The sequence below is a fragment of the Macaca nemestrina genome, chromosome 6, assembly GCF_043159975.1.
Source record: "Macaca nemestrina isolate mMacNem1 chromosome 6, mMacNem.hap1, whole genome shotgun sequence".
Taxonomy (NCBI): domain Eukaryota; kingdom Metazoa; phylum Chordata; class Mammalia; order Primates; family Cercopithecidae; genus Macaca; species Macaca nemestrina.
Genome location: NC_092130.1, coordinates 83,892,655 through 83,908,888, shown reverse-complemented (window position 1 = coordinate 83,908,888; position 16,234 = coordinate 83,892,655). Strand labels below are relative to the sequence as shown.

Below are 16,234 nucleotides of genomic sequence, written 5' to 3'. Positions count from 1 at the left end.
GGGCCGGAGGCCGGAAGGGGAGGGGTATGTGGGGACAGCTGGGGGGCAGCCCAGATAAGGCTTTCAATACCTACACAGGCGGAGATCCCCGCATCTCACTTCCCGCAGGGCTGACCAGTGGTCAGAGGTGGGACTGGCCAGGCCCGGCCCAACCAAGTCTGGGAGCAGAGGACACTGAGTGAGGGATCCCTGGGGCCACCCTCACTGGCCTGTGGCTCTCCTGACACCACAAGAGAGGTCCAGGAGCTGACCTTGGGTCCTAATGGGGGACATCTTCCTGGCTGCAGGCTGGCAGGGTGGTGTGGTGGTCAGTGTACTGGGCTCTGCATCTCCGCCCCTACCTGCTGTGTGACGGTGGGCCAGACACCTAACCTCTCTGTGCCTCTATTTCTTCAATGGCGAACAGGGACACTAGCAGCCCCCACATCCAGGCACAGTGGCCTGAAGGTTAAAGGCAAGGGCGGCACGAGACCTACAGCAAGAGCTCTGAGCAGGGAGAGCAAGGAGCTGCCCAGAGTTCCACCACCATCTCCCCTCTGGCCGCCGAGGAAACCGAGGCTCATGATGACCTGGCCCAGGTCTGTTGGACTCACAGTTCTTCTCATCCCCAAGATCAGAGGGCTGCCACCAGGGAAGGAGATGGCCCACAGACACAGCCCAGGAAGCACACAGGGAAGGATGCCCTGGGGACTTCGGTATGTTATTGCAAAAAAAAAAAACCATTTATTGCTATTTGAACCCTGCTTTCATGCCTCCATTTCCCAGAAAATGAGCCACGGGAGACACCAGGAGAGGGAGGAGACCATCCTCCTTGCACAAAACCCACTCCCTCGGATGCTGTCCTCAGCGAGGGTGGCTGGGGGCCAACCAGGGGGCCCACCCGCAGAGTGGCAGAGGAAGCAGGTTGACCCTGCGGACGTTGAGCTCTGTAGCGAAGGTCCTGGCCTTCTGGTAGAAGAAGAGCGACTTCTCACGGTCCAGGAGGAAGTTGTGGGAGATGGTGGCCGGCCGCGTGTAGATCTTTAGCTGTGCCTTCTTGTTGCCCAGGTCCACGGCGGCTGCCAGTGCCAGCTGGTAGTACCCGGCTGCATCAAACGGGTCCTGAAGGGGACAGGTCATGCTCAGCAAAAGGGGGACTCGGAGGCCGTCTTCCCAGAGGCCGTTCCTGTCTCCAGGTCATTCCACATGTCCAGCCAATGCTGGCTCACCCCATGAACCCCGAAGCCTGTGACACTGCTGTGGTCTCAGCTGCAGGAGGTGGGGATGACCCTGACACCCCTGGAAGCCTTCCTGACTGCCCCTACGCCCCACTCACCCCAAGTCTCCTGCCCCAGTGCCACCCTCTCTGCAGGCAGTGGCTGCTTTCCCCATGGGCTGAGGTCAGGGCAGATCCTGCCTGCTCTGAGAGTTCCATGCAGGGCCCGTGGCTCCAAGCCACAGCAGGGGCACAGCATTGAGTGACCCAGGCTCCCCTCTGGCCCCTGTCCATGCTGACCATTTCCAGGCCCTCCACGGGACAGGCCAGGTACAAAACCATCTCACAGGTGTTCTCTCTGGCAATGTTCCCTGAAATATTGACGGAGTGTGACTCCCCAGACATCCACTCCCATTTTCAATGCATCTTTGGCTCAAACTCACCATCCCTGGGTTGGGATGCCATCTCCCAGACCTCCTTCTTGACCCTCCCATCCCCCACCCGGCTTCTCCCCAGGCGCCTCCTTCACATGGGGTCACCCAAGGCACCTCTCTAAGACCCATGCCTAGCCTGTCCCTCTTTACCATCTCAAGATGACTCCCAGGGCCAAGGACAAAGTCCAAGATGCAGCAGTCCATTCCCCCACTGCCCCGCCCCACACACGGCGCAGGGGCGTGAGAAGGCCCCGAGTCACCGCCACTGCTCATCCACTGCCCCTCGGCCCAGCCGAACACTGGACTCTGTGCTGGGTACGTGGCTGAGCCTAATGTCCTTGCTCCCAGTCTGAGGGACCTGGGAGTGAACACTGACCACACAGGGTGGCCTGGGTTGTGGCAGAGGGAAGCCCAGGAGCCATGGGGTCCCAGGAGGCCCCAGACTCAGCCGGGGGTGGAAGGCAAAGGCTTCCTGAAGGGGTGGGGGCATCCCAACTAAACAGGAAGGAGCCAGCCAATGCATATGTCTCTGCGTGTGCCTGTGCGTGTGTCTGTGCATATTTGGGTGCCTGTGTGTCTGTGCGTGTTTGTGTGCCTGTGTGTGCGTGTCCGTGTGTGTGCGTGTCTGTGTGTGCGCGCCTGTGTGTGCGTGTGCGTGTGCCTGTGCCCGTGTGCATTTGCGTGTGCATTTCCATGTGCCTGTAGTGTGTGCAGCAGCTAGTGAGTGGCAGGCTGAGCCAGGACACACCTAATCCTACCTATTCCAGGGCTCGCTCTCACGTGTAGACTAAAGGGGACCCCTTTTTAGAGGCAATCGGCAAAGATGCCCATTTACCCCTGCCTCTCTGCCAGCCTTCCAGGCCCCATGCAGCCCGGCTTTTTCTCCTACTCCTCTGGGCCCTGGGTCCAGAGCCTACTACACAAGGAGGAGGGTGTAGCCTTGGAAAGACAGCCGCCCTTGGGGAATTCCAAGGGGGCCTCCCTGTGGGAAGCTGGCCTGCGCTGACAGCATAGTCACAATGAGGCCCAGAGGGCTGTGCATGGGAAGGAAGACTGTGCATGGGAAGGAGGGCTGTGCATGGGAAGGAGGTGAAGGAGGCCTCTGTCCCTCAACCCCAACCGTGGACTTTGGCCTCTCAGGTACTACTTGGCCCTTTCCTTCCTCCTGGGCAGGCGGAGTGGGCGGCAGGCTTGACCAAAACAGAGAAAGGCCTCTTCTGGGAGGCCCGTCCCCCTGAGTCCCAGGCGAGCCCCTGAGCGGTGAGCAGCGTCCCTCTGGGTCTGACACTTGGCACCTCCCTGTCTGGCTGGGACTTGGGAGGCCACAGGGACCACTTCTGACCACCAGGTGTCGTCAGCACTGGGCGGGGGCCTCCCGGGCAGCCCCAGGCCTGCGGTGGGGGATACGGGGCAGGGTCTTAGGGCTGCCCCAGCTCCTCATGTTGTTCTAAGGCCCCCAAGATCTCGGCCGCAGGACTGGAGTGCCCTGGCCCCTCAGCCCATAAGGAGCACTGACGCGGTGCCGGTGCGATGCTGAGGAGGGGCGGTGCCTGCTGGGCAGAGGGGTGGAGACACCCCAGGTCTGAGTCTGACAGTCCCAGCTCTCCACCCCTGCAGGGCTGGGGGCAGAGGGAGCACAGCACCTCCCCTCGAGACAGACCCGACCCAGCAAGGCCTCAGCCTGGCTGGCTGGGGCCCCGCCCCACCGCACCTGCCCTGAGCTAGGGTTTCCCTGTCTGTGAACCCAATGGTAAGACACTGGTCCCACCCCACCCTTCCTGGGTGATGTGAAGATTCAAGGTGTCTCGGGACTCCAGGAAGGAGTTGCTCAGTGCAGGCTGGCACCCTGGGTAGGCTTCCTAGACGAGGCACCAGGATTTGGGTTGGATCTTGCAACGTTGATTCAATGCGAGGATGATGCCGTCCTCCGAAATGTCCTTCTCCCGACCCTGTTTTCTTTGTTAAATGCAACTTAACACTTGACTGTCAAGAATCAGCTTTGGTGTCATCTCCTCCAGGAGGGCCCCCCGACTATAATCCTCCTTCTTTACCCAGAGGACACCACTGCCCACTCACGTGTCAGCCTCCCTGGCTGAGACTGAGTTCTTGAGGGTGGGGCCTGGCCAGCTTGGGAGCTGGGTTGTATCTGCTGACCTTGCCGGCTCCTCCAGCCACGTGCAGAGCTCCAGGGAGGCCACTGGGCCATTCCTAAGGAAGGCTGGAACCCAGGCCTCTGGGGTCTGGGTGGAGATCCCACTCCAAGGGGGCCGGGAACACCCCAAGCCCTGCCCCTCCCCACCCACCTTCAGGTCGTAGAAGATGATGTCACCGAGCACCAGGTACACCTTCACGTAGTAGAGGGTCTCCTCGTCGAACTCCAGCGGCGAGTTGCAGAGCTATAGGGCCTTGAGGTAGAAGTGCTCCGCCAGCTTGCCATGACCCAGCTGATGGTGCAGGGCGGCCAGCCGGTGGTAGGCCATGCGCTCGTTCAGCTGGTCCCCTGGGGTGGAGGCCAAAGGGGCAGGTGTGAGGATGTGGCTCCCTGGGGCAGGGAGGGCACAGGCCCCTCTGGAGCAGGTATGCAGACCCCAGGCAGCACACCTGGCTTGCCTCCAGGCACCTGCGGTCACCTGGGCAGCTCTGGCCAGTCCCTTCTGGGTTCCCAGACTCACTTTCCCATCTGCAAAGCAGAATTAATAAGGCCTGCCCCTGTCTACTGTGAGGCTTTGGCAAAGTCGGACTTGGATGGCCCAGCTCTGTGCCTACACATGGCCACCTGCCTATGCTCACTGGTTTTAACCAGGGGAGCCCAAAAGCCATGCAGTCCAGGTGCTCCCAGGCACCCCGGCTCCAGGCAACCCACAGACATAATATCCGACTCCTCCTGGGTGTGTCACAATCAGAGCCCCCTACTTTGGGGAGTCAGCTGCACCCCTACTGTGTACTGGGCCACAGGGCACAAGGCGCTGGGGCACGCGGCCTGCCTAGGGTTCCCTGTCTCTGGAGGGGGACAGACGACCCTGGCACAGCACCAGGGGATGCCCGGCCTTAAGGGGCAGACTGTTGGAAGGGGAACTGGGATTTTATCAGCCAGAGAGCCGTGTGGTTGATGAGGGTGGGAAGGGTACAAGAGAAAGGGAATATGCCACTCAGCCTGGCACATACAGGGACCAATGAGATGCCTGGCATGTCTGGAAGGCAGAGGGCACACTGGGTGGCCCTTGTGGTCAGCAGCGGGAACAGGCAGAGGAAACAGAGCTCAGTCAGGCAGGGAGCTCTGCACTGCGTGAGAGACCTCGGGCTGTGCCGCACAGCCGGACGGGGAAGCCAGTTGGGCAGATCTGCCTGCCTGGACAGGAGACCAGGAAAATCCAGCAGCTGTTTCAGCTCCTGTCCTGCAGTCCTGGAGGCTGGGCTCTGGCAAAGTGTGGGTCCTGGCAGGGTGGGGGCTCAGGGGACTTACCCAGAGTGATGCTGAGTGCTAGGGCCACGTAGGCAAACTCCAAGCACTCCTGGGGATTTTCCAGTGTGGCCAGCAGTGCCACCAGCTTGTTGCACAGCTGTAGCTGCAGCTCCGCCTTGCGGTTGCCCGTAGTCATTGCCAGGGCCAGGACCCGGTCCTACCACACAGGCAGGTGGGGTCAGGTTTCCTGTAGCACCCACCTTGCCCAGCGCCCTCCTCAGAGCTCAAACATGTGCTTGGAGCTTCCCACACCCCAGCTACCCCTGCACCTCCACACAGCTCTGTGCTCTGGGATAACACACAGTTCAGACACCCAAGTTGTGGGCTGAAGAGTCACCTGAGGCCCATCCAGCTACACCCGGCAGCCTCAGACCCGTCTCTCCCACCTGGCCACCGGGGGTCTGACTCGAGGGAGCCAGCACTCCTCTCTGCTCTAAAAACACCACATTTATCTGTGCCCAGGGCTGAGCCACACTGTGAGCTCAGAGGAAGGGAGAAGCCGTCCCACTTCAGGGTGCATGCAGACCTGGGCCTCCCACTGACATGCTGTGTGTCCTCTGACATGTCCCTGTGCCTCTCTGAGCCTCAGTTTCCTCATCTGAAAGATAGGGACAGAACTTCCCGCTCATGGTTGCTTGAGATCATCAGGTACAAGGGTAGAGCCATGGTCACATCCAGGCCCCGAGCGTTTGTCCCGGGCAGGGGCAAGGTCAATATCATGCCCGGTGAGACCACTTGGAAACTAGCATGTGCATGGGTGGCCCTGCCTCCAGGTGGGAGGCCTCTGCCCTGCCACACCTGTGCCTCAGCCCTCCAGGTGCCCCCCTGAGGCCCACCCACATCAGCCCACAGGCCAGCTCACCCGGTAGAAGGACACAGCTTTCTCCCACTCCCAGGCCCCACTGAAGAAGATGTCTCCAGCTGCCTCAAACAGCTCCGGCCCCAGGTTGGGGTCGCCTGTGTACAGGACCACATTCTGTGCCGCCTGAAAGGAGACAGAAGTTCCCTCAACCCACACCTGGTGAGGTGGCCACACCCACCTTTTCCAGCCTCCTTCCTCTCACACACTACAGGTACACCTGAGCATTTTTCAGACCCTGTGCATTAGGGCTGCCCCCACCACTGGCATGAGGACAATGAACTGATGCACCTGAGTGCCAGAAGATGACTGAGCAGCTGCAGCCCAGGAGCCCGACACCTGTGAATCCTACCACCAGGGCTAGCCCTAGCCCACTCCCCCTGCACTCAAACCAGTCTCCGTGGCCCCCAGATTGCTGGGAGCCCATCCCCTGGCTCCTTTCTGCATTGCCACATCCCTGCCACATCAACAGTGTTTGTAGATGGGCCTGGTCCCCTCTTGGCCATGCGCTCTTGATCCCTCTCCTCAGCTCAAGGAGGTATACAGCAGGTGCTCAGTAATGAAAGCTTCACCAGGCTCGTGGGCTTCACAATTTGTTCCGGATCACACTGTGTTTGGGAAAGCCTCTGAAAACAGCCACTATGATAGATTCATTTTGTAAGGAGATGTGCCATGTGTCGCTTGGAGCAAGTTCTTCTGTGTGTTAACTGAGTGGTCACATTATTTGAGCATGTGCTGTATTTGAGCAGGTGCTGGGCACTGTGAGGGGCCGCGCCTCTGCCCTCAGGGAGAAGATGCTGGCCACTGGGGGAGGATATGAGGGAACCAGTTGGAGGGAGGAAAAAGGCACACAACAGGTGCTCAGCAGTGGCTTAGGAACGAGTGGATGGATGGATGAATGGATGAGGAGATGTAGACACATGGATGGATGGATGAGTGTGTGGATAGATTAATGCTGGGATGGATGGATGGATGGATGGATGGATGGATGGATGGATGGATGGACGGACGGACGGACGGGTGGGTGGATGGATGGGTGGATGGATGGATGGGTGGGTGGATGGATGGATGGATGGATGGATGGATGGGTGGGTGGAATGATGTGTGTATGTCTGTATGTATGTATGGGTGGGTAGATAATGTATGGATGGGTGGAGGGTAGATGATGTATGTGCATATGGATGGATAGATGGTGGATAGATGAATGTATGGATAAACAAATTGACAGATAGATGAATGGAGGGATGGATTAATAGGTAGATTGGTGGGTGGATGGATGAATGATGGATGGATGGACGAAGAGTGAATGGATGGATGGGAGAAAGGATGGATAATGAAAGGATGGATGATGGAAGGATGGATGGATGGATGAATGGATGGGTGAATGGATGATGGATGGATGGAAGGATGAACAGGTGGATGGATGGATGATGGAAGCATGGATGGATGATGGAAGCATGGATGGATGATGGATGGATGGATGAATGGATAAAAGGATATGTGGATGGATGATGGATGGATGGAAGGATAAACAGGTGAATGGATGGATGATGGAAGGATGAATGGACAGATGGATGGAACAACAGGTGAATGGATGGATAGACGGGTGAATGGATGGATAAAAGGATGGGTGAATGATGGATGGATGAATGGACAGATGGATGAATGGACAGATGAATGGATGAATGGACAGATGGATGGATGATGGATGGATGGATGGATGGATGATGGATGGATGAACAGATGAATGGATGGATGATGGAAGGATGGATGGATGGATAAATGGATAGATGGATGAATGATGGATGGATGGATGAACAGGAGGTGAGTGGATGGTTGATGGAAGGATGGATGGATGACAGATGGATATATGGATGAATGGATAAATGGATGAATTGATAAATGGATGAATGGATGAATGATGGATGGATGAATGGTGGATGGATGAATGGTAGATGGATGGAAGGATAAACAGGTGGATGGATGGAAGGATGGAAGGATGAACAGGTGTATGGATCTTTGATGGAAGGATGAATGGACGGATGGATGGATGAACAGGTGAATGGATGGACAGATGGGTGAATGCATGGATGATAAATGGATGTATGATAAAAGGATGGATGATAAAAGGATGGATGGATGAATGGACAGATGGATGGATGATGGCTGGATGGATGATGGATGGATGGATAAATGGATGGATGGATGGATGATGGATAGATGGAAGGATGAACAGATGAATGGATGGATGATGGAAGGATAGATGATGGAAAGATGGGTGGATGATGGAAGGATGGATGGATGGATGAATGGATAAATGGATGGATGGAAGGATGAACAGGAGGTGAGTGGATGGATGATGGAAGGATAGATGGATGATAGATGGATGGATGGATATATGGATGAATGGATAAATGGATGGATGGATGGATGAATGATGGATGGATGGAAGGATGAACAGGTGAATGGATGGATGATGGAAGGATGGATGGATGAATGGATGAACAGGTGGATGGATGGTGGCTGAATGAATGGATGATAAAAGAATGGATGAATGATGGATGGACGAATGGATGGATGCATGGATGGACGAATGGATGGATGGATGGATGGACGATAGATGGATGAATGGAAGGATGAACAGGTGAATGGAAGGATGAACAGGTGAATGGATGTATGATAGAAGGATGGATGGATGGATGGATGGATGAAAGGATGAGCAGGCGAGTGGATGAATGATGGAAGGATGGATGGATGATGGATGGATGGAAGAATGAACAGGTGAATGGATGATGGAAGGATGGAAGAATGGACGGAGAGATGGATGAACAGGTGAATGGATGGATGGATGATAAAAGGATGGATGATGAATGAATGGATGGATGGATGGACAGCTGAATGAAAGCATCATGGATGGATGGAAGATGGTTGGATGGATAATGGAAAGATGGATGGAAGGATGGATGGAAGGATGGACGAACAGGTGAATGGATGGACGAAGAGGTGAACAGAAGCATGATGGATGGATGGATGGATAGAAGGATGAACAGTTGGATGGATGATGGAAAGATAGATGGAAGGATGGATGGATGGACGAACAGGTGAATGGATGGATGGACAGGTGAATGGATGGATGATAAAAGGATGGATGGATGATAGATGGATGGATGGACGGAGGGATGGATGGATGGACGGAGGGATGGATGATGGATGGATGGATGGATGCGTGGAAAGACAAACAGGTGAATGGATGGATGATGGAAGGATGGAAGGATGGATGGATGGATGATAGATGGATAGATGGAAGGACCCACAGGTATATGGGAAGATGATGGAAGAATGGATGGATGATGGATGGATGGATGGAAGGATGAGCAGGTAAACAGATAGATGATGGAAGGATGAATGGATGGGTGGATGGACAGGTGAATGGATGGATAGACGGGTGAATAGATGGATGAGAAAAGGATGGATGAATGATGGATGGATGGATGGATGGATGGATGGATGGATGGATGGATGAACAGGTAAATAGATGATGGAAGGATGAATGGATGGGTGGATGGACAGTGAGTGAACAGCACAGGGGTCCTCCTGCATCCCTTGCCACTCACCTGGATGTACAGGTCCACCAGCTCGCTCTGCTGCAGGCTGTAATAGATCTTCCCTGCTTGCAGCCAGGCATGCGCCTCCTTCTCTTTCTTCGGAAGATCAATGAAAATCCCTAGACTTCATTTAGTGTAGTCCAGAGTGGATTTGTAGGCCCTGGAATCAGACACAGGTGTCAGAACAAGGGCTTTCATCCTCCTGGAACCAGTCTGCCTCCTCCTGTGGGTCTGGTGACAGATGAATCTGGAATGTGCGGACTGGGAACGGCCCTCTTGTGTGTGCAGTGTTCTGTCCTTCCCAGGCTGCTGGGAGGGCCAGGGTGAACACACACAGCATGGAAAAGATGAAGGACATCCTTCTGAGGGAATTGAGCATCATGCTGCCCTGTGGCAGGAGGAGTGTGCTAGTCCATCTCCCCTGCCTCCCAGACATGGCCTGTGTCTTCTCCAGATGCACCAGGAGCCGTTAGTGTTCAGAGGCTATCTGGGCCGATGGTTCTCAAGGTGTGCAGGTATCACAGTCACACGGAGGCCTGTCCCTATAGCTTGCTGGCCCTGCCCACAGAGCTTCCGGCTCCACAGGCCTGGGGCAGGCCCTAGAACTCCCACTTGCCACAGGCTCCTAGGTGACATGGATGCTGCTCTGCTGGTCCAGGGACTACACTTTGAGAAGCATGGCTCTAGCACACTGGCCCATTTTCCTTCTGTGAACCTGAGGCCAAGACTGGAGCCAGTCTCCCAGGTCCCCATGGAATCTGGCTCCTTCCCTGCTCTCTCAGTAAGTCCGACACTCGAGGGGGTGTGACTGCAGCAATGTCACTGGGCCCTGTGGGTGGAGTGGCCAGGGCCATGGTTACCCCACCAGGTCAGGATGCTTGGGGGAAGCCGAGTAGGCCACATATGGGATGTGAGACCTTGAAACCCTGCCCCAGGGAAGCAGGTGACACAACTGGCTCTGTCTTCTGTGGGAGAGAAGCCACAGGTGGCTGCTGTGGTCACATTTAAGGGGACAGATGAAGGCCAGGAGTGAAGATTCGGGGCAGGCAGAGGTTAGATGACAAAAGCCACCATAGTAGGAAGAACAGCCCAGAGTGCACGTACTGCCTCTGCTGGGGTGGAGATGACCTTTGACCCAACAAGGGAGGCTCAAGCTGGGACTCAGGGGCCAGCAGCAGCCCTGGAACGACCCCAGGCCCACCAGCTCAAAGCATCTGATGCCAAGGAACCAAATGATCAAAAGGAGAGGGGCTGCTGGGGTCCTGGGCCAGCTTTCTTGTGCCCCCCTCCCTGCCCTGCCCGTCCCCACCTCCACCACTGCAAAGCCAGCCCTTACCGCTCGGTACCCAGGGACAGGTAGAGCTGACTGATGGTCTCCAGGAGCTGCCCCTCCAGCACCTTGTCGGCCACCTTGTGGGCCAGGGAGAGCTGGAGCTCATGGTAGATGACACCCTAGGCCTCACTGGGCATGACGGTGCCGTAGAAGTAGCACAGCCGCTGGACGGACCGCAGCTGGCCTGGGCAGAAGACAAAATGGAAGACGTTAGTCTCCCAGCATTGAAGCGAGGCTGGCTGGGCTCGGAGGCCCCTGCGCCATGCTTGCCTCTTTCACACCTCTGTGAGCCTGGGCCCCATAGGTGGGGAAACTGAGCACAGACAGGCCATGCACCCATTTCAGGACAGATTCCGAACACACAGTCACATGGGCACACCTTGGTGCAGATGCTCATGGTAGAGGCCGGCCTTCTTTACAACTCCCAGGGCCGAGGTCCTGGCCAGGCTCGGCCCCTGCACCAGGCCATCTATTTCTGCTTCACAAAGCTTCTCTGGCCAGGACCAGGGCCGCCTTCAGCCTGAGCTGATGAGGCCAGGGGCACAAGTAGCCCCTGTCGCAGATGGAACCCTGAGAGAGCAAAGTCAAGCGTCATGTCTGCCACATACGGCATCATGTTGGGGGAACGGGGTTCAAAGCTGGGCCCTGGCGTTCCCACACATGCTTCTCTCATGCATCCAGGCTCCCAAGCCACAGGCTCACTGGCCTCTCCCAAAGCCAGGGCGCTGGGAACGGTGGAAAGCTTCTGATTTTCTAGTGCCAGAAACATTCTGGAGATTAACACAGGAAACCAGGTACGCCGAATGGACATCTGTTACACACACCACCCAACAACAGCTGAATACACAGTCCTCTCCAGCACCCATGGGACATTCCCCATGACAAACCATGTGCCAGGCCACAAAATGAGCCTCAGTGAATGGAGAAGGTCTGAGACCAAAGCAGAGGTGTTCTTCAGCTGTACTGGCACGAAACTGGAAATCAACAGTGAAGGAAATGTGAGAAATTCAAAAATATGTGGAAATTACACACTCCTAAACAACCAGTGAGTCAAAGAGACCATCAGGGAAACTGAAAACTAATTTGAGAAGAATGCAAACAAATGCACAGCCCGGGCCAGCGCGGTGGCTCACGCCTGTCATCCCAGCACTGTGGGAGGCCGAGGCGGGAGGATCGCTTGAGTCCAGGAGTTTGAGAACAGCCTGGGATACATGGTGAAATCCTGTCTCTATAAAAAAATAAAATATAAAAATTAGCCGGGTAGGGTGGTGCATGTCTGTAATCCTAGCTACTCGGGAGGCTGAGGCATGAGAATGGCTTGAACCTGGGTAGAAGTTGCAGTGAGCCAAGATTGCACCACTGCACCCCACCCTGGGCAATAGAGCAAAACTCTGTCTTTAAAAAAAAAAAAAATAGCACAGAGTATCAAAAATTCCAACATGCAGCTAAGGCAGTGCTGAAAGGGAAATTTATAACTGTAAATGTCTACATTCAAAGAAAGAAGAAAAATCTCAAATCAAAAACCTAACCTTCCACCTTGAGAATCTAGAAAAAGAATGAACTAAACCCAAAGCAAATAAAAGGAAGAAAATAATAAACATGAGAGTGGAAATGGGAAGTAAAAATACAGAGAATGGAAAAACAAAAGAGATAATCAACAGAACCAAAAGTGGGTTTTTTGAAAATAATAACGAAATTGACAAATCTTTCACCAGACTGACCAAGAAAAGAAAGAGGGACACAAATGACTGAAATCAGAGACTGAGCACCATGGCTCACGCCTGTCATCCCAGCGCTTTGTGAGGCCGAGGTGGAAGGATCGCTGAGGCCAGCATTCAAGACCAGCCTGGGGGAACATGATGAGACCCCATCTCTAATAAAAAGAAATAAATAAAAAATTAAAAACCCAAGTTTCTAAAATGAGAAATGAAAGAGGAAACATTATTGCCAACCTGACAGAAATAAAAGGATTCCATGAAAACACTACGAACAACTCTACACCAACAAATCAGACCATCTAGACACAACAGCCAAACTCCTAAAATGACACAAACTACCAAAAGTGACTCAAAAATGACCCCAAGTAAGCATGTGGGGTATCAGCGCCGCCCTCGGTCTCCTCGACCGTTCAGCGCAGGGTGGGGAGATAGGGAGGCATGATCCCCGTTCCCTGGCCTGCATTTCCAAGTCTGAATCCCCCAGCACCCTGGGGAGGGCCTCGTAGGAGGAAGTGCCACAGGCTATTGTGCCAGGAGCCACGGGAGGCTGCAGTGGGGGTTGGGGCGCTGGATTCCTGGAGGGTCTCCTTCCAGTCAGAGAATGCCCCTGGGGAAGAAGCCTGGGTCTGAACCTCCCACCCCTCCTTGGGCAGATGTGTGGGACCGGGGCCCCTTCACACGGTCCTTCCCAAAATCTCATCCCTCCTAGGGCCAGGAGTGGGTGCCAGGCCTGTGCTGGGAAATGGGCAGATTTGGCCACAGCCCCTGGGGCTCTGGTCCAGGCCACAGGAGGCAGCTCTGAGTGCTCTCACTATGCCATGACAAAGCACTGCAAGGCAGAGGGGACCCACAACAGTATCCCTTGTCTCGGCCATTTCCCTGGACTCAACTTCCTCATCTATCCTCTGCGACCTAGATTTCGGACAGCCCTGCCCACCTACTGTCCATTCACTGCTCAGTCTGCAGTGACTGTTGGATAGCACTCCATGGCTCCCCAGTGCTCTTGGGGAAAAGGCCAAGCCACAGCCTGAGGCCCCAGGCCCTGCTTAGCTCTCCAGAAGAGCTTCTCACCATCCAGCACCCAACCCACGCACTCCTAACTCTGCACCTCCCTGCATAAGCCCTGCTCACTCACCCCCGCTCACACCCCACTTATCCCCGCTCACACTTCCGCTCACTCACCCCAATCACACCTCCGCTCACTCACCCCCACTCAGTCATCCCCGCTCACACTCCCACTCACTCACCCCCATCACACCTCCGCTCACTCACCCCCACTCACTCATCTCCACTCACACTCCCGCTCACTCATCCCCACTCACTCACCACCGCACCCCACTCATCCCGGCTCACACTCCTGCTCACTCACTCCCATCACACCTCTGCTCACTCACCCCCACTCATCCCCGCTCACTGACCATCACACCTCCGCTCACTCACCACCACTCACTCATCCCCGCTCACACTCCCGTTCGCTCACCCCCACTCACTCACCCCCACTCACTGACCCCCACTCAATCACCCCCACTCACTCACCACCCCTCACACCCCCTTCGTCCCCGCTCACTCACCCCCACTCGCTCACCCCTGCTCACACCCCACTCATCCCCGCTCACACTCCCACTCACCCCCATCACACCTCCACTCACCCCCACTCACTCATCCCCGCTCACTCACCCCCACTCACTCACCACCACTCACCCCCACTAGCTTATCCCTGGTCCTTCACACAGGCTACACCACCAGCCCCTCCCCCACCACCTATTACTTGACTAAATCCTCTCAACCCTCTGGTCCCAGACTAAGAGGCTTCCCTAACCCGGGGCCAAGTGCTGCCCCGCCATCATGCCACTCACCCTTTTGTGGCTTCTCTGGCCTAAAACTCACATTCCCACGCTCAGTCCCTGCCACCCGAGGACCCCACAAGCCCCATTTATGGGTGGGGCCTGGCACACACTGCACAACGAGCTGCTTTTGCATGAACTGCTCTGCGGCTTTGGGCAATCACCCGCCCCGTGTCCTTTGTGAAGTGGGATGACAGGTGCGCAGGCTGCCAACACACCAAGCAGATAACACGGGCACAAGAACCCGCGTTCAGGGCCTGGCTCATGGAGGGGCCCCAAGTCCCAGCTCAGCAGAGCCTGTCTTGATCCCAGGGTTATGGCTAGGGATTCCCAGCACGCAGGACTTTCCGTGCTCAAGGCAGCATGGTCCCTGGGCAAACTGGGAAGAGCTGGCTGCCCCAGTAGGGCAGAGGGCCTGGCCCTGCGTGGGAACCGCCTGTCTCCAGGGCGCTTGCCAACATCTGCTGCTGGCCATGACTCAGCACTTTCGATGGTGGAAAAACCACCACTTGTTTCTGAATCACAAACCCCAGGTGTGCCCTGATGCGAGTGGCCCCGGAAGGTGCACAGGAGGAACCGGGGCACTCACTCTCCACATGGCCCATCTCCACAGCGACCAGAAGGGCCCACTCATAGTAGCCCTTGCCCTGCTGGGCCAGACCCTGGTGGGTGCAGAGGTGGCCCAGCTGCAGGAGCACGTGGGTGAAGTCCCGGCCACACTCCCTGCAGGGCAGCCTTGAGAACAGCCGCACGGCCTCCAGGAGGTGGAGCTGGGCCAGCCTGCTGGCACCCGCGTGCAGGCACAGGGTCCCGAAGTTGGCCAGCACCACTGCCTGGTTCCTCCGCTGGCCCAGGTCCTGAGCCGCCCGCAGGGTGCGGTAGTAGCCCTAGGCTGCCTGTCTCATCCGGCCTAGCAGGGCAAGGGCTACTATGCCTTCAGAGCCACGTCTCTCTCTTGTCATCTAACCCATTTAAACTCTCCTTTCAAACTATATGCGCGACCTAACCACTTCTCACCTTTCTCATCATTTCCAACCAGGTCCAGCCCTCATCAGAGCGCTCTGGGTTACTGCAAAAGCCTCCCAATAGCCAGGCACAGTGGCTCATGCTTGTAATCCCAGTACTTTGGTAGGCCAAGGCAGGTGGATCATCAGAGGTCAGGAGTTCAAGACCAGCCTGGCCAACATGGTGAAACCCCTCTACTAAAAATACAAAAATTAGCCAAGCATGGTGGTGGGTGCCTGTAATCCCAGCTATTCGGGAGGCTGAAGCAGGAGAATCACTTGAACACAGAAGGCAGAGGTTACAGTGAGCCGAGATCGTGCCGTTGCACTCCAGCCTGGGTGACAAGAGCAAAACTCCATCTCAGAAGGTTAAAAAAAAAAAAAAAAAAAAGCCTCCCAACCTACCTCTCTCCTTCCACCTTTCACTCTGCCCTGCATTCTACCTTCTACTCTCAAACATTTCAGAAAAAAAAAAAAAAAAAATTATATCCACAGACAGAGAAAGAGAAAGTACAAATGGGGTAAAATGTTTAAGGAATCTCAGGGTAGAGTATATGGGAATTCTCTGTACTATTTTTGCAACTTTTCCATAAGTCTGGATTATTTTGAATTCAAGAGTTAAACAAAGAAAAAACAAAAACAAAACACTATTTCCCTTTGTGAATCCATCCTGTCTTTCCCCTGGCAACTGAAGGATGCTCTCAACTAAGCACATCTATTTTTTCATGAACACTAAAAGAACCCTTGCCTAGTTTTGACTTTCTGTGCTTGGCAATAGA

The 16,234-nt window shown here is 55.3% G+C and overlaps 1 protein-coding gene across 1 annotated transcript; it reads right to left on the bottom strand.

Moving 5' to 3' along the window:
- Window positions 1-690: 690 nt before the first annotated feature.
- On the bottom strand, window positions 691-10,410 carry LOC139363951 (SH3 domain and tetratricopeptide repeat-containing protein 1-like). Its single transcript, XM_071099197.1, has 6 exons — window positions 10,351-10,410; window positions 9,566-9,652; window positions 5,955-6,077; window positions 5,093-5,249; window positions 3,933-4,129; window positions 691-1,101 (listed from the first exon to the last, which is right to left on the bottom strand). Exons 1-5 carry the CDS (start codon window positions 10,408-10,410, stop codon window positions 4,026-4,028), a joined length of 531 nt encoding a protein of 176 aa, XP_070955298.1. The 3' UTR covers window positions 691-1,101; window positions 3,933-4,025.
- Between the last annotated feature and the right edge of the window lie 5,824 nt (window positions 10,411-16,234).

What these genes read in the sequence shown, in the direction of transcription:
- LOC139363951 (XM_071099197.1), bottom strand. Translation starts at nt 10,410, where the DNA reads ATGGCCCTGGCCACTCCACCCACAGGGCCCAGTGACATTGCTGCAGTC. An exon ending in AAGCTGTGTCCTTCTACCGG is followed by an intron (nt 5,250 to 5,954) that starts GTGAGCTGGCCT and finishes CCTGTGTGGTAG; the next exon opens with GACCGGGTCCTGGCCCTGGC. An exon ending in AGCACTCAGCATCACTCTGG is followed by an intron (nt 4,130 to 5,092) that starts GTAAGTCCCCTG and finishes CCTCCACCCCAG; the next exon opens with GGGACCAGCTGAACGAGCGC.